The sequence below is a fragment of the Diabrotica virgifera genome, chromosome 10, assembly GCF_917563875.1.
Source record: "Diabrotica virgifera virgifera chromosome 10, PGI_DIABVI_V3a".
Taxonomy (NCBI): Eukaryota; Metazoa; Arthropoda; class Insecta; order Coleoptera; family Chrysomelidae; genus Diabrotica; species Diabrotica virgifera.
Window position 1 is genome coordinate 41,267,684 of NC_065452.1, and position 24,199 is coordinate 41,291,882.

Genomic DNA, 24,199 nt, shown 5'->3' on the forward strand with positions numbered 1-24,199 from the left:
ATTCTTGGGTTGGGGTTGATTTCATTTAATCGAATGAACTATCTTTCAGTAAAGTCGTTCCAGGAACGAAACTCATAAATATTGGCAATATCATTTTAAAGTCTTCTACTTTAAAATGTATAATATATGTCTCAATTGCTGATATAAATGAGTCAGATTAAATGAATTATTAGAAGAATTTTTTACTAAGCAACAACATTTTTGTTTAATCTAGTAGTATTTTGTATTTTGACAACGACACCCGATTTGGGCGTCGAAACGTTAATAAAATTATTTTTTCAATTTAATTGTGGCTTATTTCCCATAAATAGTTAATTGTAAAAATGCGACAAGGAAATAGCTTCAGAACAACATATATCGAAAACTCTTAAAAATTTTTCATTAAAAATATACATAATGTGGCATTATTATGGCAGCAGCATCTTAAATAAAAGTTAAAGTGAAGTTTGTGGACCCCATAAATAATTTATGGGGGTTTTGTTCCCTTAAACCTCCCCAAACTTTTGTGTACGGTCCAATTTAATTATTAGTGTGGCACTATTAGTTAAACATACTGTTTTTAAAACATTTTTGCCTTTTAGGACTTTTTCGATAAGCCAGTGTTTATCGAGATATTTTGAATATTTATCGAATGCACCACATATATGGTTAAGTAGGCACGATTATAGAGACCGACATGTATTTATAATTTACATTTTTAGGTATATTTTGAAAAAGAAGCCACATCTCGATAAAAGGTGACTTATCAAAAAAAGACTAAGAAGCAAAAAAGTTTTAAAAACACTGTGTTTAACTAATGGTACCACAATAATAGTTTAATTGGAACGTACACAAATATTTGGGGGGTTTAAAGGAACAAAACTCCCATAAAATTTTTATGTAAATATATTAAAAAAGAAGCAGCATCTCTATAAAAACTCGCTTATCGAAAAAATACTAGGAGTCAATTTTTTTTAAACGTTGTGTTTAACTAATGGTACCACAATAATGAATTAATTGGAACGTACACAAAAGTTTGGGGGGGGGTTTAAGGGATCAAAACCCCCATAAAATTATTATGGGGTTGACAAATCTCACTATAATTTTGTTTTAAGATGATCCTGCCATAAGAATGATACATGTCCATCTTCAATAAAAAATCTTTAACAGTTTTCGATATATTGAAAAAAATCGATTTTCATTTTGTAACTTCAAAGGGCTGTAACTTTTTTAATGAGCACATTTGCACTAAGGTAAGTTAGGTTCAATCGAACTATTTTTGACTACAGAATATGTGGTATAATTTATGACCAACCTTTTCGGGACACCCTGTATATAATTTACATTTTTAATTAACAACCAATACTAAAAGGGGTTACATAGGTCTTGCGCGTAAAAAAAGTGACTTTTTAAAAAAATTATATCTCAAAAACTAAAATTTTTTTTTATTTATAGTTGGAACATGTAAAAGTATAGTACTTAAGGTACTATCAAAAAAATTTTTAGCCAAAAATATTCATTTTTGTAGAGTTGACTGCAATTTTTCGACAACAGCCCTTTTTTGCGTTGGGCAGCATAAATAAGTCCAGTCTCATCTAAAATCAAAAAATCAAAAAGTTTCTTGTAGTTTATACCTCTGGCTAGTGAATGAACGAAGGAATTTTTTTTAGGTGAAGTCAATTTTGTTTTATAAAAAAAACCAACTACTTTAAAAATGGAAATTTTTGAAAAAATGAGACCAATTGGGGTCGAAAATGTGTTTAAACTTATGTAAAATCTTCAAATTTAATTCTTTTTTAAATTCCTTCGTTAATTCACTAGCCAGAGGTATAAACTACAAGAAACTTTTTGATTTTTTTATTTTAGTTGAGACTGGATTTATGCTGCCCACCGCAAAAAAGGGCTGTTGCCGAAAAATTGCAGTCAACTCTACAAAAATGAATATTTTGGTTGAAAATTTTTTTGACAGTACCTTAAGTACTATACTGTTACATGTTTCAATTGTAAATAAAAATAATTTTTAGTTTTTGAGATACAATTTTTTTAAAAATTCATTTTTTTTTAGCCGCAAGTCCTATGTAACCCCTTAGAGAGGAATCAGACAGGGCGATACCATCATGCCAAAGCTGTACAATCAAGCGCTAGAAGACGTGTTTAAGAATTTGAAATGGGAAAAACCAGGAATTAACATTAATGAACAATTCCTGAATCACCTTCGCTGCGCAGATGACATAGTCCTGATAGCTGAAGACAAAATTGAGCCCCCCAAAAAAATGCTGAAAGAGCTACATACAGAAACGAGAAATATAGGGTTAAAAATGAACTTTCAGAAAACAAAAACAATGACCAATACTAGCAAGGAGAACCAAACATCGGAGGTGATCAGGATAATAAGATTGGAGTAGCGTTTGGAAAGCTTAGCTACTTTCTCAAAAAAAAAGAGAAACCTGCAATACCTAAAGACAAAAGTCTACAACTAGTGTGTACTGCCTGTATTGAAATATGGAGCGCAAACATGGACACTAAGAAGAAATAACATGGATAAGGTATTAAAATGCAACTCATGGAAAGAAAAATGCTAAAAGTAAATCTGAAGGATAAGAAAAAAAACGAATGGTTAAAAAAAATCACAAATATCAAAGCCAGAAAAAATGTCTCTAGATAGATGTCGCTAATGCGTCTGTACGCATTTAATATTTTATTAATTTGACTAGTGGGACAGCCGGATTTAGAGTTCGCTTCGGGATACACCACAGGCGCCTCTGAAGACACTGAAAAGTAGAAACCTAGGTCAGCCGATGGTGGTCGCCCCCGAATAAAATTAAATCTAAAACTGTCTTTCCTCCTTTTTTCTTTCAGTTAATAACTTTTGCATTAGTATGTTTCGCAGAACATTCTGTGAGCAACTTATTTTTCACGAGATTAAACGACAACTTACCAACGACATGAAGGAATCCAAATTGCGTTTTAGCAGTAACAGTGTTGATTTGACACATATAACGACCTTTGTCTTCCTCTTGGACATTGTTAATATGAAGGAACCAAGTGCGATGCTTGTCGTGGGTGACGCTTATCCGTGGATTCCTTGTTATAACGTGGTTGTGGACTGTCAGGATTGCTGATTGTTCAAAATGCATCCAAGCAACCTAAAACAAATTAAACAGTCGTTTAGGATATATCTTTTCAGAGCCACAATCAGATTGTTATCACTCTTACGCAAAAAAAAAAACAAAAAACAACTCGAAAATGAATAACCATTTTTAATTTCGTTGCAAAACGAAAATACAGCCGCATCATATTCTAGTCCAATCAGAGAGTGACGCAAAAACCTCTACCGGTTTCGAAACTGATTAGTCTCTCATCAGGAGGCACATATGCTGCTCTCTCTGATCCAACCAAAACAAACCACGGCGTGCATTCACGGATTGCAACGAACGAAATGACATAGATGCCCTAGCGGTAACTGCTAGCAAAAGACTAATTTTTCAATCCAATGGCATATAAAACAACATAATGTTATTCTACATCCCACCAGACTGAAAACAATGGGAACCTTCTCTGGTTACACCTTCGAGGCTTCTACAATTTGCAAACCATAACTGATGCTGAGACTAAGGAAGATGAGGGAGTTTTACAATTTATAATTCACGTCCCCGTTGTTTTATATGCCATTGGTTTTGCTAGCAGTTGCCGCTAGGACATCTATGCCGTTTCATTCGTTGTAATCCGTGACTGCACGCCGGGGTTTGTTTTGGTTGGATCAGAGAGAGCAGCATATGTGCCTCCTGATGAGAGACTAATAAGTTTCGAAACCGTAGAGGTGATTGCTGCACTCTCTGATTGGACTAGAATATGATGCGGCTGTATTTTCGTTTTGTAACAAAATTGAAAATAGTTATTCATTTTTTATTTACATGTTTACTCAGATTGGACTACGAAGGGAACCATTCTCGTTGGAACTTTACCGCACTGAGCAGATGGGACGTGAATTATAAATTGTAAAATTCCCTCATCTTCTTTAGTTTCAGCATCCGTTTGGCTTGAAAATTGTAGAAGCCTCGGAGGTGTAACCAGAGAAGGTTCCCATTGTTCTCAATCTGGTGAATTTAGACAAAAATGTTTGATATTTTTAAAACACAAATTTAAAGAAAATAAACAAATCTAAAACACGTTTAAAACTTTTTTGTTACTTTACGGTTGAATTACAACACCAGCAAAAAAATTTACTACTTCAGATGCCAGCAAAAGTAAAATCGAAAATGATGTAAATAATTACATGAAGGAAATTATAACAAAGGAAAATGTTGATAAAATACGGAAATTATTTCGTGAACATACTATCCAATATACTAGAAGAACTTAGTGTACCTAACTAATAGATTCAAGACACAGCAATAGATGACAGAAGAAATACTAGATATTATCATACAACGGAGACAATATTACAAAGACAAAGCAGAAGAATACAGAAGACGACAAAGAGAAATAAATAAATACGAGCGGCTAAAAAAGGAGATGGCGGATGGGTATTCAGAAATGGAAAAATAAGAAAAGAAAGTTCGTGAAGTAGGTGGCCTGTATAATAAGATAAATACTGATACTCTAGTACTCTAGTACATATTGTAGGAAAAGTATTATTGATGACCGACAAATATTTAAAATATGGAGTAGCTATACAGGGTGTCCAGAAATTCCCCCGACAAACGAAGACTGGATATTCTTCAGATAATTTTAAGACAATTTAACCCAACTCACCAAAAAAAATTTCAAAAAAAGCTATTTAGAACAATGAAAACTGGTACGTTTACTTATTTTCCAGAGATCGCCATAGTTTCGAAATTCTAGTACCGGTCATATGCGTTCGTCTTGGGTAGGTAAACAGTTATTTTATCGCAGAACTTTTTTGTTTTTAATTTTTAAACATTTTTGACATTTGATGAATAATTTATGAGGTATTCTAGTACTAAAAGTTACTCTTGCTTTAAGTCGGTAAAATACACCCTCTTTTTTTGAAAAAAATTCAAATTTTTTTCAAATCCAATGAAAGAAAAATTTTCAAATCGATTTTTCTAGAAAATGGTGAATTCTACCGCCTTAAAGCAAGATTACCCTTTAGTACTAGAATACCTCACAATTGAATAAATCAGTATCAAAAATGCTTACAAGTTAAAAAAAAAAAAGTTATACGATAAAATACCAGTTACCCTACCCAAAACGGGCGCCTATGGCCGGTACTAGAAATTCGTAATTAATGGGATCGATTTATCTCTGGAAGATAAATAAGCGTACCAGTTTTCGTTTTTCTAAATATCAGTGTTCTGGAGATATTTAAGAAAAGCTAATTCCAAGACGCCATCGTCAAAGAGCTCTAGCTCCCTCAGGAAGCATTTTCGGACTAGGTGAAATGGGTTAAATTGTCTTAAAATTATCTGAAGAATCTCCTGTCTTCGTTTGTCGGGAGAGTTTCTGGACACCCTGTATAATGAATCGTTCCAATATGACAGGTCGAATATACAGAACAATGTAAATCAAGAAGGATCTGCGATTTCATAATCTGAAGTTCTTGACTTGTATGCTACTGGTAAACTACCTGTGGAATGGCTTAAGATTTTTGTAGCAATTTCGAAGAAGCAGCGGACAAAAAGATGCGACGAATACAGGTTGTTAGCCCTATAAACGGAAAAATTGTAGGTTCAGACGAAATGTCGGCGGAATTACTGAAATGTCTAGACGGTGAAACTCTACCTGTACTTCTGGATCTGTTTAATGAAGTATATAAAACCGGAAAAATCCCACATGAATGGCTGATGTCTACCTTTGTAGCAACACCAAAAACAATATGTTCCAAAGATTGTTCAAACTATAGGACAATATCAATAAGCCATCAAAATATTTCTTAAGTTTTAAAGGTTTCGTTTTGATTTAAATTTGTCTCCTGCCATCCCCCGTTAGTACTATTTCTAGGTCTACCCGTTGTCAAGAAGGCTCTGCAGAAGACAAATTTACACCAACACGTCCCTAGTTTCTCGGTATAAAATAAAATTATTTATACCGCAGTATGGTTAGAACGCCCTCTAACGGGGAATGTCAAGTCGACATTCATTTTATTTCTAAAGGTGATTTATGGAAGATTATACAGAAAGCTAGAAGATGATGTGGATGATACCCAATTTGGGTTCCGCAAAGGACTTGGAACAAGAAAGTTTAATGTCCTCTCTCAAAGATGCTTAGATATGAACCAAGATATTTATTCCTCTTTCATCAACTTCGAAAAAGCATTCGACAGTATCCGACATGAAAAATTAATAGAATTATTGAAAAACAGAGATATAGACATTTTCGAATTATCATCAATCTGTATTGGAATCAAAAGGCCAATATAAAGATAGAGTAAAAAGAGTCCAAGGATATTGATATAAAGAAAGGAGTAGGACAGGTCTGTGTTTTGTTGCCAATACTGTTTGACGTGTACAGTGAAGCCATATTTCAGGAAGCGATAGCGGAACTAAGTGATGGAATCTATATAAACGGAAGAATAGTAAATAACATAAGATTCGCTGATGGCCCCGTTATAATGGCAGACACCCTGGAATCGCTACAATAATTGGTAAATATAATTAATGATTATATTGCATTAGATATATACAATGCACAGACTCTGCATAAATAACGACCTTAGAATAAACAACACATTTTTTGACCACAAAGACCAACACAAATATACATTCAATAACACCCGTGGACAAAGATCTATGATAGATAATGTTGTAACCAACAGAGATATACATCCATCAAAAATAATCGACGTAAGATGCCTCAACTCAGCAGATGTAGGTAGCGACCATAGCCTAGTATTATGTAAAATAGGAATAATTATAAAATATTTCACACCTAAGAGGGCAGCACCAACACAAACAAAAATCAAAGTTGAAGGACTACATACGGAATCCACGGAATACTTATACAGGAAAAGAATATCAGAGAAGATTGCTGAGAATAGAATATTAGAAAACGATAACATCGATGAAAGCTCGCAAAAACTCAAAGATAACATAATCAACGCTGCAACAGAATCACTTAGAGAGAGAAAAGTAACGAATACTCATATATTAAAGAAGAAAACCCCGTGGTTCAGAGAAGAAGTTAAGATAAAATGCGAAAAAAAGAAGAAAGCCTTTTTACAATACAGCACAAAATAAAACACAACAGGCATACAACCACTACAAACGAATCAGAAACGAAACGAATACTTTAGTGAGGCAAATAAAAAGGGGAGCACTGGCAGAGTTTTTCAAAACAGATGGAACACGACTTCTACGGAACACAAAAAGAAGTATGTAGAATGATCAGAGGGCAAAGAAAGGAGATGAACGAATTAATAAAAGCGAAACACATTCAGAAGGAAACATTGGCAGACTACTTCCGATTTCTATTTGCTAAAGGCGATGATAATGAACCACCAACACCTGAAGTTACGACAAACGAAGAAATAAACATCGAGGACGGAGAGGTAAAGGAAGCATTAAGAAAATTAAAAAATAGAAAATCTCCAGGAGAGGACAGAATCTCGAACGAACTCCTAAAGTACGGAGAACAAGATCTAAATAAACAACTATTAAAAATAATACAAAAAATAATAGAACAAAACAGAATACCACAAGAATGGAGATCAAGCATCCTAATACCTCTCTTCAAAAAAGGAGACAAATCAGACCCGGAGAATTACAGAGGGATTAACTTATTAAACACAATATTAAAATTAACAACAAAAGTGATAACAAACAAATTAATGAAATTATAACATTAGCAGAAGAACAACAAGGTCTTAGGTCGGGAAGGTCATGCACTGACGCGATATTTATAATGAGGCAAGTTCAATAAAAATCATTGGAATACAACAAACTGGCACATTTATGTTTCGTGGACCTTAAAAAAGCATTTGACAGGGTCACATTAAAGGACGTTATCCACTTGTTATACTCGAGAGAGGTACCTCTGGGAATAATTAAAACGACAGAAAACATCTACCAGAACAACACAATAAAAGTAAAAGTGGACGATGAACTAACTGACCCAACTGAAGCCGGTAATGGGATAAGGATTCCTTGAGTCCTTTATTGTTCAACCTGATCATGGACGAAATAATAAAAAATGTAAGAACCAAAAAAAGATACCAAATGGGAGAAAAACAACTTAAAATAATCTGCTATGCGGACGATGCAATACTAATCTCTCAAAGTGAAAATGATTTACAACGTATGCTGCACCAATTCAACATAATCGCCAGAAAATTTAACATGTTGATTTCCTCAAAAAAGACAAAGTGCATGGTTATAACAGCAGATCCAATAAGATGTAAATCGGAGCTGGAAGGTCAGATAATAGAACAAGTGATGGAGTTTAAATACCTAGGCATCACACTATCTAGCTACGGAGGACTCGAAACAGAAGTGGAAGATCAAGTGAATAGAGCAAACAGAGCCGCAGGTTTCCTGAATGATACAATATGGAGAAATAAAAATATCGGAAAAGAAATGAAAGGGAGGATTTACAAAACAGTCAGCAGACCGATAATGACATACGCGGCAGAAACACGACCCGACACAGAGAGGACAAAAAGATTGCTCGAAACAGCGGAGATGAAAACCCTTCGAAAAATCGATAGTAAGACTCTATGGGACAGAGCTAGAAGTACAGATATACGACGGAGATGCAAGGTGGATAACAATAAAAACTGGGTAAGAAACAGAAGAATAGAATGGAATGACCACATAAGCCGAATGACAAGAAATAGGGTAGTCAGGACAGCGAGAGACGGTTCCCCAATAGGAAGATGATCAGTGGGAAGACCACGAAAACGATGGAACGACAACTTACTAGAGGCAGATTGAAAAAACAGACAGAGTCATGTCTATACAAAAAGAAGAAGAAGAGAAGAAGATATAGACTAAAAATAAACAAAAAAAAAACTAAATTTATGATTGCCTCAAAAACATAAAAACTAAATGAAAGGTTAATGATAGAGCAAACCCAAATAGAAAAAGTAGAGACATACAAATATTTGAGAACTAGGGTTGATGACAAAAATGACCAAAGCAAAGAAATTAAAGTCCGAATTGAGACTGCAAGACAAGCATTTATAAAAATGAAGACTAAGCTTACAAACAAATACCTTCAGTTGACTCTCAGATTGAGGGCTTTAAGATGCTACATATTTTCTATATTACTATACGAAATGGAAGCTTGGACATTAAAGAGACAACACATAATAGAAGCGTTTGAAATATGATGTTACAGAAGAATATTGAAAATTCAGTGGGTTCAAAGGATTACCAATGTTGAAGTGCTACGACGTTTAAATAAGGAGTTAGAAATTATGAACAGTATAAAAACAGAAAAACTGGATTATTTGGGTCACATAACCAGAGGAGAAAAATATGACTTGCTGAGAATTATTATGCAAGGAATGATCCAAGCTAGAAGAAGCATAGGAAGAAGACGCCTCTCCTGGCTGAGGAACCTTAGAGAGAATGGTTTAACTGTAGTTCATTACAACTATTCAGAGCAGCAGCCAACAAAGTGACCATTGTGATATTCAACATCCGATAGGAGACGGAATTTTAAGAAAAAAAGTCTGATAAACTACACATTGAAAAGTTTTCTTCTCATTATTTATCGAAGAATAAGAAGTTATTGCCAATTGAGACCTAGATGAAACTCAGTTAGGATTTAGGAATACACCGGGTACCCGTGAAGTACTTTATGGCTTGAATGTACCTCTCCAAAAATATGTTGTTACACAGTACCGAGATCTGGACTCTGAGGGCTGATAGGATCAATCGAATAGACGCATTGGGGATATTGTTACATAGAAGAATGCCATGGACAGCGCTGCAGACCAACGTAGCTATGTTTAATAAAGGAAATTCCGTTTATAAGTTATTCTTCTTCTTTTGGTGCCTATTCGTTTTGAATATTGGCGATCATTCTGGCTGTAATTATTTTATTAACTGATGATTTAAATAGATTTGTTGTTGTTGTGGAAAACCATTCCCTCAGGTTCGTTAACCATGATATTCTTCTTCTCCCAGTTCCTCGCTTTCCGAATACTTTACCTTGAAGGATTACCGTCAGTAATCTGTATTTAGTGCCGTTCCTCATTATGTGTCCGAGATATTCTAACTTTCTCCTTTTAATGATATACATCACCTCCCTTTTTTTGCCCACTTTTCGTAATACGGTCTCTTTGGTTATCTTGTCCGTCCATGATATCCTTAGTGTTGGTCTGTATAGTCACATCTCGAAGGCTTCCAGTTTTTTCTCCACTGCTTCAAAGAGTGTCCAGGATTCAACTCCGTAATACAATATTGAGAAGATATAACATCATAGGAGCCTTATTTTTATCTCCAGATTAAGGTTGTGGCTTTTAAAGAGTTTGGCCATGTTATTGAATGCACTCCTAGCCTTCTCTAGTCTACATTTTATTTCTTATAAGTTATTGATAAATATTAAATAAAAAAAAAAATGAATACCTAGGGCATGTTCTGAGAATAGATCGGTTCAGAACTCTTCAGCTTATCATGAAAGGTAAAATCTAGGGCCCCAGAGGAACTGAAAGAACAAGATCATTCGCGATTGGACAGGAATACACAGTGCCTAACGACTGTTTCGATTAGATAAACACCGTTAACAACTCATCAATGTAATTTTCAACGTTATGATGACCTAATATGGTACCGAAAGAAAAAAAGTTTATACTGGAAGTACTACTATTACCAGAAGGATCCTTCATTTTTTTGTTTAAAAATATTTAATTTGTGTTTTTATTTCCGAAGGACTGCTCAAAAAAGAAGGAACAGATGATGATGACATTACAAACAGAATACATAAAGCCAGAGGAATAATCAAATCGTTAAATGTAATATTGTGGAGTAAAGACATAGGAAAACAACGAAAAGTAACAATTTATAATAGGTACGTTGATAAAAAGCACATTGATGTGCGGTTCTGAAACGTGGAGGATTAAAGAACATCAAAAGAGAAAACTAGAGGCTACGGAAATGGGCCCACTAAGACGATCAAACAGAACATCAAAGTTGGAGAGGATCCGAAATGAAATAATAAGAGAGAGCATGGGCGTAACAAAAACAATTACTGACTGCATAGAGGAGAAGCAATTAACCTGGTACGGGCACGTTCAAAGGATGAGCGAGGAAAGACTCCCTAAAAAGACAATGAGATGGGTACCAAGAGAAAAACGAAAAAAAAGAAGACCGAAAACATCTTGGGTTGGTGGTATACGAAGATCTATGAGCGAAAGAGGATTATCCGATGAGGACTGGAACAACAGTGGGAATTGGCGCTTAGGCATCGGACAACGTCGCAGGACGTTATAAACCGACAATATAAATAATTTCCGAAGTGGAACCCGAATCGTCCAAATAAACGTATTTTAAATTAATATTGTGCTTAATTCCAACTAAAAAAAAAGTAAACGATATTAAAACGCCATAAGAAAATATTTTCAGAATTCAGAACAGATCTCAAGCGTATTTAACATCGGACAAGTGTTTCCAAACAATTTTTAAAACTTGGCGTGTTGGGTATGCATTCAAAATACGTAAGAAGTAAGAGTTTTAGAAAAACCTGACTACCGAAAATTTTTATTTGATTTATGATTTTGTAATGATTACATTCATTAATGCTCGTGGAGAAATATCTCTCCACAAATCAATTAAATATTTCGTATGTATTAAAAAATTTTAGTCATTATAAGTACAGAAAGTTGAACAGCACCGCTAGCAGTGCACTTGCTGGTAGCAATCAATATATTGAATTTTGTTTTCTAAGTGGTGTATGAGCCTTAAAAAGACCAACCAACAGTGGAACAGCTTGTGCCCCAAGGAAAATGGAAAATTCCTCCCTCGAACGAAGCTCGTTAGGAAGTTCTGAAGTTTTTATTGTAATCAACGTTTGTCTAGTTTAAGATAAAACGCTATTTGAAATTTTGTTTCTATTAACCGCTGTGTAGATGAGATTACTTGTGTTTTGTGAGACACGACAAAATATAAAAATATATTTTAGTCTTTGATTTCACTTGTTTACAGTCCTTAAATAAATCTTATTGTGGATGAACCATATATTATTGTTCGATAAATTTGTCAAATTATTATTTTCCAAAAATAACTTCTTTAAAGACCATGCAAGTCACTCATAGACAATTCAGTAAATAGATTATATCATGAAAAACTACATATCTAAAAACAATGTAAAGAGTGTAACAACTAATCCTGGCACTGAAATCTGTTTACAACGTTACAGTAGCTTAATTGAGTGTTATTTGAAAAAAAATCTGGAAAATGAACACAATACATATAACGTTGCTAAAAGAAAACGATATAAAAAAGAAGATAGAAAAAGAACTAAATAAAAACTATAAAAACAGGAAAGAAAAAATTGTCAAATATAGACGAATAGAAGATTCAGACAGCTTATGAAACTAGATAAAAATAATAAATACTACAGAAATCTGAAAAAAAACCTAAAGGCGGTTTTTTTGGCGGTTTAAAGGAGCCAAGGAGTAATGGATGGAATAAGACAAGAACAAGTACAAGAACAAATACTGTTGCTATCATGCTACATGGGGAAACAGTTATTCAGATATAACGGGTTAATGATTCAAATATTGATTCTACACATTCGCCAAGCTTTTTAAAATCAATAAGATTATATATTTAATAAATTGTAATAATCAATCTGAGTCATTTACCAAACCCTTAAAAATTAAAAGGAATGACAAAAAAATTAATAATCCTTAATAATTATTAGGGATGGCGGTTTTTGACAAAACACCGGTTTTCGGTTATACCGGTTTTTTTGCTTACGGTTTAACCTAGCGGTTATAACCGGCCAAAAAACCGGTTTTTGGAAAAACCGGTTTTCGGTTTTTTAATCCAATAGGTTACAAAGTTACATTTACAATACACTTTAGTTTGCGATACTACATTCGACTCGACATCAATATGATCAAAATTAGTACATACTATCGAAAGAACATGTATTACTTTTAACACGTTTGTATATTTGTAGAATAGGTACATTTTAACTCATTTAATACTTCCTGTATGGGTGTATCGTTTTGAAAACGTAGCGAAATTCTTGGAGATTCGTATTCCTAATCAGTAATTCGATATTCATAGTCAGAGCATTATTTTTGGTAATCAGAAAAAGTCATTCACCCACTTTTAATGTCAAGAGTTAAGTGTGAAAAATAGATGATGTTTGCGTCTAATTCAACCAGATCACTTCTTACGTAAATATTATGATTACAAATACCTTTTCAAGGAAATATTATAATAAAACTTAATAATTGTTTCTGGCTGATATGAGATTGCACTTTCAGTTTGCTTCTGTATTTTATAAAATAAAATAAAATTTGAATTATGGTTTTTTTTTCGAATAATTACTTGAGAATAATAATTATGATTGGGATTCAAAATAATACCTAACCTAATCCTAATCACCGTAAAAACCTAATAACCGGTTTTTACTTTAAAAAGAAATAAACCGGTTATAACCGGCACAAAAAAAACAACCGGTAAAACCGGTTATTGCGAAGTAAAAAAACCGGTTTTAGGTTTAAACCGGTAAGTTTTTCCTATCCCTAATAATTATACAAAATTGTCCGGCACCTCCGCCAATCTTTCGGAAATTAAGATTTTTCAAAACTTTGGCGAAGGTGCCGGACAACTTAATAAGAATTATTATTAATTTTAATAATCGCCATTGGCGCGCATACGGTTCATATTACCCATATTCGCCCCAATGGTGAATTTTTAATTTTATGTCAAAAAATGTGCAATAACTACGTCTTACAACAAGAACAAATACTGTCATCATACTACATGGGGAAACAGTTATTCAGATAAGAAAAACTTCACACGTGTGAAATGAAAATAGTCCGAGATATCACAGGAAAGTCATTATGGGACAGATAACGTAGCACAGACCTCAGGCAAAGCTGTTGTATAGAGAACCTAAATGATTGGACACTGAACAGAAAAAATAATGGTATAGCCATATAAGCAGAATGGGAGAAGGAAGACTGGTGAAGATAGTTCGAGACAGATCACCAAACGGCTGAAGGAAGGCCAAGGAAGAGATGGAGTGACAACCTGGATATCTGATGAGGAGGCATCCGAAGATGGAATAGGCGCGAGCCTATTAAGGAAGCAGGAAGAAGAAGAAGAAGAAGCAAAACAAACTATTTACAAAAATAAATAATCTATTGATGTCTCATTAGTCGTGTCGAGGTCAATCTCCATTTTAAATTTTAAATTATGTCGTATGATGGGTGTTTATAATAAGTATTAAGTTTCCTTTACTAGGAGTATCTAGGAGTAATCCTAACAAGTAAAGGGGAAGAAAGCCAAGAAATTGAGAAGCGAATTTTGAGAGAAAGGAAGACTGTCAGAGCTTTACACAAAAACTACTAAGATAAAAAAATTTGTCCAGAGAAGCAAAATTGAGACTATACCGAACATTGATCCAGCCCACAGTCCTTTAAGGAATCGAAAGAAAAGGAATATAATCTTCTTCTTCTTTTTCTTCTTCTTCTTCTTCTTCTTCTTCTTCTTCTTCTTCTTATAATAGGCCTCTTGGCCTGTTCCTTACAGATTTGGAGCTTGTATTCGTAGCTGTGATGTTGACTGCCAGCTATCTCGCCACCTTTTAAAGGGCCATCCTATTAGTCTCTTGCCTGTTGGCTTCGAATCCCTGGCTATACGGGGTATTCTCTCGCTGTCCATTCTCGTCACATGCTGATTCCACTCTCGTCGTCTCTGTCTTCCCCACCGTACTATATCTTGTATGTTACAGAGATCTCTTATTCTATCGTTCGGTATTCTGTCTCTCAGTGTTTTCCCAGTTATTGACCTCAGCGTTCTCATTTCTGATGTTCTCAGCATCCTTTTGGTTTCTGCTGTGTCATATCTTGTTTCTATCGCGTACGTCATGATCGGTCTTACACATGATTTGTATATGCGTACTTTCCCTTCCAGCCTCATATCTTTGTTTCTCCAGATGACATCCCTCAGACATCCTGACACGTAATTGGCTTTATTTGCTTGCTTTCGGACGCTTTCTTTAACATCTCCATAACTACATATTTAGATTCCCAGATATGGGAATCTCGAGACTTGTTCAATTAGTTCGTTGTTAATTACTAATTTGCATCTTACGGGTTCCCTTGACACTACCAGGGATTTTGTCTTGGCTGTTAATATTTTCATATTGTAGTTCTTTGCCACTGTTTTGAAAGTTTTTGCCATTCGCTGTAGGTTATCCTCGTTATCGGAGATTAAGATGGCGTCGTCAGCATAAAAGAGGATTTTTATTTGTTTTTCCGCCATCTTATATCCTTTTCCAGTACCTTTAATGTTTTCTATGATTTTGTCCATGACTACATTAAAAAGCAATGGGCTCAAGCTATCCCCTTGCCTGATTCCCGAGTTGATTTCTACTTCCGATGTTAGTTCATTCTCGACTTTTATTCTGGTTTTGTTCTTCGTATTAATGTCTTTAATTATCCTTATCATCTTGTTGGGCTGACTTTTCTCTTTTAGCAATCTTAGCACATTTTCCAATCTTACACAATCGAAGGCCTTAGTCAAATCTATAAAGCACATAAATGCAGGTTTATTATATTCCAGTGCTTTCTCAGCAATTTGTCTGGCTATGAATATGGCGTCTATTGTGGACCTATTTTTCCGAAAACCTTGTTGTTCCTCACTAATTGTGTATTCTTCATTTATTTTATTGGCAAGTATTTTTGTTAAGAGTTTAAGAGTTGTGCTCAGCAAGGTGATGGTACGGTAGTTGCTAGGGTCTCTGCTGTTTCCTCTATTGTGTATAGGTATTGTTATACTCGTCCTCCACTGGTCTGGTACACGCTGGCTACATATTATTTCTTGAAAGAGGATCTATATATTTTCGATTAAGATTTCTCCTCCGTATTTCAGGATTTCATTTGGTATCCCATCGGGTCCTGGTGCTTTTCTGTTTTTTAATTTACGTATGTTATTCCTTATTTCTTCTTTTGTGATTTCTAGTTCTGTGTCTATGTTGGATTCGTCTTCATTTCCTGTTTCTTCCTCTTTTTCAGGTATTATTGTATTTTCCTTATATAGTTCTTCTACATAGGCGGTCCATTGTTCTGCTTCTATTTTATTTAAACTTCTATATTGGTTAATGGGTTTTTTCCTATTTTTTAATATTTTCCAAACTTTTCTTTGCGCCCCATACAAATCGTGTTCCATTTCTTTAGTAAAGCGTGTCCAATATTCCCTTTTTATATTTCTTATCTTAGAATTGACGTAATTTCTTGTGTCTCTGTATTGTTGGTAATTCTTTGGTGTTTCGTTAGTGCAGTATTGTAGGTATGCTTTCCTCTTCTCATACGCTAGATCTCTTATTTCAGTATTGAACCAGGGCTTTAATATTTTTGTTGCATTCAGGTTAATTTTTCTGACCCCATGCTTTCCTGTGCGGCTTGCAATATATTATATTGTATTTTTGCCCATGTCTCATTTACTCCTTCACCTGTTATTACTGGGTTTATCTCAAATCTTTGTTCTAACGTCTTTTATACAGCCATTTTGTGTTTTGGTTCTCTAGAGACTCAATGTTTAGTTTTTCGAAGTACTTGGGTGGTTTTTTCTTGTTTTGTGGTATTTTTAGCAAAAATTTTCCAAGCACCATTTTATGGTCTGATCCGATATTGGGCGATGTTAATGCTCTTACGTCTAGTATTTGTTTAGGTATGATTTCTCTATTTGTAATTATATAGTCGTTGATTGTTGAATATTGTTGATTATTGTTATTGTTGATTGTTGGCTTTGCGTGTTTTGCCACGAGTATTTGTGTTGGGGTTTGTGTGGAAAAAACGTGTGGTTTATTTTCAACAAATTTTGGGTACAGAATTCAACAAGGTATTCTCCATTTCGGTTCAATGTATCTTCGTTAAATCATTGTTTGATATTATCTATCCTGTCGTTTCCTATTCTTGCATTGAGATCTCCAAGAATAATTATTTTTTCGTTCTTCTGTATCTTGTCGATTACATCCTGTAGTTTATTGTAGAAGTCTTCGGTCTCCCCCTCGGATTTACTTATATCTGGTGCGTAAACTGATATGATGTGGAGTTTAGTGTTTTCCATATTCAAAGTCGTCATCAGGATTTTATGGTTGATATATTCGATGTTTTCTATGCTCTTTTCAAATGTCGTGTGGATTATAAGGCCCACCCCTTGTCTTTTCCGCGGAAGGAATATATTCAGGGGAGTAAAAGACGATGAAGACGTTTGAAGGAAACGAACAAATGCAGAGATCAGAGAGTTGTACCGGAAACCAGAAATTAGCTAGATTAGCCAGAACAAAGATATTTAGATGGTTATGTCATCTTGCGGGAATGGCTGACGGAAGGTGAGCAAAGGACTCACTGTTGAGAGAGGAGGGAGATAAGAGAAGAAGACGACTACGAAAAAAGTGGCTATACGCGTGTAAGGAAGACCTGGAAACAATCGGGATAAAAAATTGAAGAACTGCGGCCATGGACAGAAGAAAATTGAGGAAAAGGGTGAAAAAATTCCAAGCTATGGGCCGTTAAGGCTTGTTTGTCTTCACAGTCTAATTGTCAAAACCTTAGCTAATGTGTGTTTTTATTAATATTTTTCACACCAACAAATTTACCTGCTTAGGTATTTTGATATATCATCCAATATTAACAAATTAAGGATTTTTCTACATTATGATGTGTTTTTTCGTCGAAAAATTATTTTCCTTTGAAATTTCCTTTTTTCATGGCCAACCTAAGAATTTTGACTTCTTCTCTATATACAGTTTACATTCTTGCCATTTTCTAAAAAAACTCTTCTCTTTTATGAACGCAACTTATATGCTAATATTAACTAAAATTTTGTCTTTAAATTTATTCGTAAGGCCGAAAGCTACGTATAAAAGAGATGGTATTTGATGACTATCTAATCAAGCGATATTATTAAAACAACACAGTGTGAAGAAAAGTTTCGCAAAGTAGGATGGGCTAAATCTGAATATGATCCCTGTGTCAAGCAGTATCAGGCTAGGACTTTATAATAACGAGTAAATTACGAAATTGATCGTTCGGCATTGTTCCTTGGAAAAGGGCAGATCCAACTTTAATCAAATATTCGTATTGAAAATTATTCAGAGCAATATGTACGAGTAACAGTTTAAGCTAAACCTCCTCTTTATAGATTTCAAAGAAGCGTAAGATTCTGTGATAAGAAGGCGTCTGTACCAGGCCATAAGACTACTTAGAATTATGGAAAAGATGATTAGACTAAGAAAAATTACCTCAATGAAGACCGACAATGCAGTAAGGATAGAAGGAAGCCTATCAGGAAATTTTAAAGTCAAAAGAGGATTAAAGCAGAGAGATCCATAGTCCACAGTACTCTTCAATTTCTTGTTATTGAGAGACAGAGAGTGGAATCCGAACGAAAGGTATAATATGACACGATAAGCCAGACTCTGGCCTTTGCGGACGATGTAGTGTTAATAGCAAGAACTGAAAGGGAACTGCCGAGGATCTTTAAAAACCTAAGCAGTATGGACTGATTATTAAGGAAAAAACAGGGTATTTCGAAATGGAGCAGGCTACATCTGAAGACACATAAGTGAAGACTACTACAAACAACAAGAGTAAAACGTATTGCTTGAAAAAGGTGACGGAGTTTCAGTATCTAGAAGTAACCATAACAAGTAAAGGGGAAGAAAGCAGATAAATTGAGAAGAGAATTTCGAGAGGAAGGAAGACTGTTGGAGCCCTACACAAACTACTATGAGCAAAAAACTTCTCCAGGGAGCCAACATAGAGACTATACCTAACAGTGATCCAGCCCACAATCCTTTAAGGAAGCGAAAGGAAAGGAAAAGAATATATTCGGGGAGTAAAACACTATGAAGACGTTTGGAGGAGACGAACTAATTCAGAGATCATAGAGCTGTACCGAAAAACAGAAATTAGCCAGATCATCAGAACAAAGAAAATTAGATGGTTAGGTCATCTTGCGGGAATGGCTGACGAAAGGTGAACAAAGGACTCGCTGCTGAGAGGGGATGGAAAGAATAAAAGAAGAAGACCACGGAAATAGTAGCTAGAAGCGTGTAAGGAAGACATGGAAACAATCTCGATATAAAATTGGAGAACTGCGGCCATAGACAGAAAAAAATTGAGGAAAAGAGTGAAAAAATTCCAAGCCATGGGCCTTTAAGGCCTGTTTATCTTCACAGTCTAATTGTTAAAACCTTAGCTAATGTGTGTTTTTATTAATACTTTTCACACCATCAATCTTAATTGCTTAGGTATTTTGATATATCATCCAATATTAACAAATTAAGATTCATTCTAGATTATGATGTATTTTTTCGTCGAAAAATTATTTTCCTTTGAAATTTCCTTTTTTCATGGCCAACCTAAGAATTTTGACTTCTTCTCTATATACAGTTTACATTCTTGCCATTTTCTAAAAAAACTCTTCTCTTTTATGAACGCAACTTTTATGCTAATATTAACTAAAATTTTGTCTTTAAATTTATTCGTAAGGCCCAAAGCTACGTATAAAAAGAGATGGTATTTGATGAATATCTAATCAAGCGATATTATTAAAACAACACAGTATGAAGAAAAGTTTCGCAAAGTAGGATGGGCTAAATCTGAATATGATCCCTGTGTCACGAATTATCAGGCTAGGACTTGATAATAACGAGTAAATTACGAAATTTATCGCTCGGCATTGTTCCTTGGGAAAGAGCAGATCCACCTTTAATCAAATATTCGTATTGAAAATTATTGAGAGCAATACGTACGAGTAACAGATTAAGCTAAACCTCCTCTTTATAGATTTCAAAGAAGCGTAAGATTCTGTGATAAGAAGGCGTCTGTACCAGGCCATAAGACTACTTAGAATTATGGAAAAGATGATCAGACTAAGAAAAATTACCTCAATGAAAACCGACAATGCAGTAAGGATAGAAGGAAGCCTATCAGGGAATTTTAAAGTCAAAAGAGGATTAAAGCAGAGAGATCCATAGTCCACAGTACTCTTCAATTTCTTGTTATTGAGAGACAGAGAGTGGAATCCGAACGAAAGGTATAATATGAGACGATAAGCCAGATTCTGGCCTTTGCGGACGATGTAGTGTTAATAGCAAGAACTGAAAGGGAACTGCCGAGGATCTTTAAAAATCTAAGCAGTATGGACTGATTATTAAGGAAAAAAAACAGAGTATATCGAGATGGAGCAGGCCACATCTGAAGACACATAAGTGAAGACTACTACAAACAACAGGAGTAAAAAGTACTGCTTAAAAAAGGTGACGGAGCTTGAGTATCTAGAAGTAACCACAACAAGTAAAGGGGAAGAAAGCAGATAAATTGAGAAGAGAATTTCGAGAAGAAGGAAGACTGTTGGAGCCCTACACAAACTACTATGAGCAAAAACCTTCTCCAAGGAGCAACATAGAGACTATACTGCACAGTGATCCAGCCCACAGTCCTTTAAGGAAGCGAAAGGAAAGGAAGGGAATATATTCGGGGGAGTAAAACACGATGAAGACGTTTGGAGGAGACGAACTAATTCAGAGATCATAGAGCTGTACCGGAAAACAGAAATTAGCCAGATCATCAGAACAAAGAAAATTAGATGGTTAGGTCATCTTGCGGGAATGGCTGACGAAAGGTGAACAAAGGACTCGCTGCTGAGAGGGGATGGAAAGAATAAAAGAAGAAGACCACGGAAATAGTAGCTAGAAGCGTGTAAGGAAGACATGGAAACAATCTCGATATAAAATTGGAGAACTGCGGCCATAGACAGAAAAAAATTGAGGAAAGAGTGAAAAAATTCCAAGCCATGGGCCTTTAAGGCCTGTTTATCTTCACAGTCTAATTGTTAAAACCTTAGCTAATGTGTGTTTTTATTAATATTTTTCACACCAGCAATCTTAACTGCTTAGGTATTTTGATATATCATCCAATATTAACAAATTAAGATTCATTCTAGATTATGATGTATTTTTTCGTCGAAAAATTATTTCCCTTTGAATTTTTTCATGGCCAACCTAAGAATTTTGACTTCTTCTGTATATACAGTTTACATTCTTGCCATTTTCTAAAAACTCTTTTCTTTTATGAACGCAACTTTTATGCTAATATTAACTAAAATTTTGTCTTTAAATTTATTCGTAAGGCCCAAAGCTACGTATAAAAAGAGATGGTATTTGATGACTATCTAATCAAGCGATATTATTAAAACAACACAGTGTGAAGAAAAGTTTCGCAAAGTTGGCTGGGCTAAATCTGAATATGATCCCTGTGTCACGAAGTATCAGGCTAGGACTTTATAATAACGAGTAAATTACGAAATTGATCGTTCGGCATTGTTCCTTGGAAAATTTTTATTTTCCGCCCATACTCCCTATTAAGTTGAGATGTAGCCATTAATCATTTATATTAATGGAGCTATCAAAAATATTGGAAATCAAAGGCTTTATCAAATTTACTTTTTTATTTCTTGACAAATGATAACGGCTGGAATGAAATAAATTCTGGATATCATTTATTTAATTAATAAGCGCGTATTAGACTTATTAGGAATATTACTTGACGGAATGAACATACTTATTTTAGTGTTATATTTAAAGCTCGGATTATAGGCAAAATGCCTTTTTGCCTATTTTGCCTATTATAATTGTTTTTTGCACTTTTTGCCTTTTTTCGTAAATTCCGCCTATTTGTGCCTTTTTTAAAATTTCATGGTACTACCCATGATATTATTCTATTACTAAACCATTCTATAATAAAATTTTGGGTCAATAATAAAATATCAATGGTTTGTTTATATAACAGATTTCTAGGAAAATGTACCTGATCGAGACTTGAGGGTTAACTATTTGGAAATCCCTAAGCTTTATTAGTTTATTATCAGTTGTACAGTCGGTTACTGTATCAGAGTTTAGTCACAAATTGCTATATCCTAGTTTAGTTTTGTTGCGTATACCGAAAAGCAAAGAACATGTTTTAAAACGTTTTAGACATTTGTATGAAAAAATGACATCTAAATTAAGGCTGTGGATCGCACCTTATTCGGAACTTTCTCTAGAAGGAGATGGAGCATTTTGTAAACCATGCGGCAAATCGGTATGTTTTATTTTTCCCCTTTTTTTCTCGTCCCACAACATAACTAAATTCTAAAGCGGTTTTAGAATTCTAATTATTTTTTTTAAATTCTCAGATTTCAAGTAGAAAAAAGTACTTTCTTGACCAGCATTGTGGAACCCCACTTCATAAACATAATTTGGAAAAATTAAATTCCTCTAAGTTAGCCCAAATATCTCTGCGGGATAGTTTAAGCAGTTCAAAAAAAAAAAGGAGGAAGACGCATTTAAATTTGATTTATGCCAAATGATGATTGCATCCAACATTCCTCTATATAAAATTAATAACCCTAGTTTTAAATGTTTTTTCGAAAAATATCTTAATAAATCCTTACCGGACGAGAGTACATTGAGAAAACATACTGTGGAAAAATGTTATGTGGAATGTATTTCAAAAATTAAGCGGGAGTTAGAGGGCAATTTTTTGTATATTATGGTGGTTGAAACGACAGATGTATGCGGCAGGTATATAGCTAATTTAATGATTGGAATTTTGAAGGAAAATTTTGCGAGAAAACCTTATTTAGTTGCCGTTAAAGAATTGGAAAAAACAAACAATTTAACAATAAGTCGATTTATACAAGATAGTTTAAGAAACCTCTTTTTACCCAACCCTATACCAGTGAATAAAATAGTTTTAATGCTTTCAGATGCTACGGCATATATGTTAAAAGCTGCTGTTAATTTAAAGATTTTTTATCCTAATTTAATTCATTGCACTTGTGTAGCCCACGGGGTAAATAGAATTGCTGAAGAAATAAGAAATCTGTTTCCGTTGGTAAATAATTTTATAAATTTTATGAAAAAAGTTTTTGTAAAGGCTCCGTTGAGGGTGCAAATATATAAAGAAAGACTTCCCGGTGTCCCTTTGCCACCTAAACCAGTAATTACAAGGTGGGGAACCTGGCTCGAAGCAGTTTTTTTACTTTGAACACTGCAACGAAATAGAAGTAGTTATGTCAGAATTTGATGATGATATTTCCGAAGCCATTCTAGAAGCAAAAAAAATATTAAAAAATCCCAAATTGAAGCAGGAACTCGCTTATATCAATGACAATTATAAATTAATAGTTACCACAATTACCTTATTAGAAAACAAGAAATAAATTTATGCGAGTCAGTAAAATTAATAGATAATTTAAAGACGAAAATTAAATCGGCAGCTGGAAGTAACGGTCAATTAATTTAAAAAAAAAAATGAAATACGTTTTCGACAAGAATGAAGGTTTTTCGTTTTTATCTAATGTTGCTAAAGTTTTGAATGGGACATTTTTCGAGGAATTACAAATTATGCCAGATTTATTATCCCCTCTGAAATATGCTCCAATTACATCTGTCGATGTCGAACGTTCGTTTTCAATGTACAAATTAATTTTAAGTGATCGAAGACATAGTTTTAAGACCGAAAATATTGAAAAACATTTAGTTGTTTCTATTAATGATAAAATTTTAAGTGGTTACAATGTTTGATTATTAATTAACAGTTATTTAGTTACTGGTTTATTTATACTAATGTTATGATTATGATGTGTAAATATACCTGACTTAAGTTAATATTACGTTAATTCACTTAAGTTATATTCTTTTAATAAATAATAAGTTATATTCCTTTATTGCCTATATTTTGCCTAAATGTTAATATTCCTGCCTTTTTTAATAAAAATCTTTGCCTATATAGGCGCCTTTTTCTTCAATTTTTGTTGCCTATAAATCCGAGCTTTAGTTATATTAAAAAATCCACATATATCTCTAAATTATTTTCTTTACGTGATTTCATTCTATATAAGACACAAAATAATATAATACAAAATTTATTTAAAAATTCTTTATAAAAAGTGTATTTATTAAAAAAGTTTTTCGGGCTACATCACAGAACGTCTTCGGAATGATAATTCCATCATCAGTGTTGCTTACAACGTATACATGATTGAGCCACCTAAAAATACAGTATGCGGCAAAATAAACA

The 24,199-nt window shown here is 34.1% G+C and overlaps 1 protein-coding gene across 1 annotated transcript in view; it reads right to left on the bottom strand.

The window, feature by feature from the left end:
* The window catches only part of LOC126878576 (lachesin-like), a 642,328-nt gene that overhangs the window by 145,972 nt on the left and 472,157 nt on the right, over positions 1-24,199 (bottom strand). Inside the window, exon 4 of the mRNA XM_050641374.1 lies at positions 2,918-3,125. Coding sequence (XP_050497331.1) covers positions 2,918-3,125 — 208 coding nt within the window. The remainder of the gene's footprint in view (positions 1-2,917; positions 3,126-24,199) is intronic.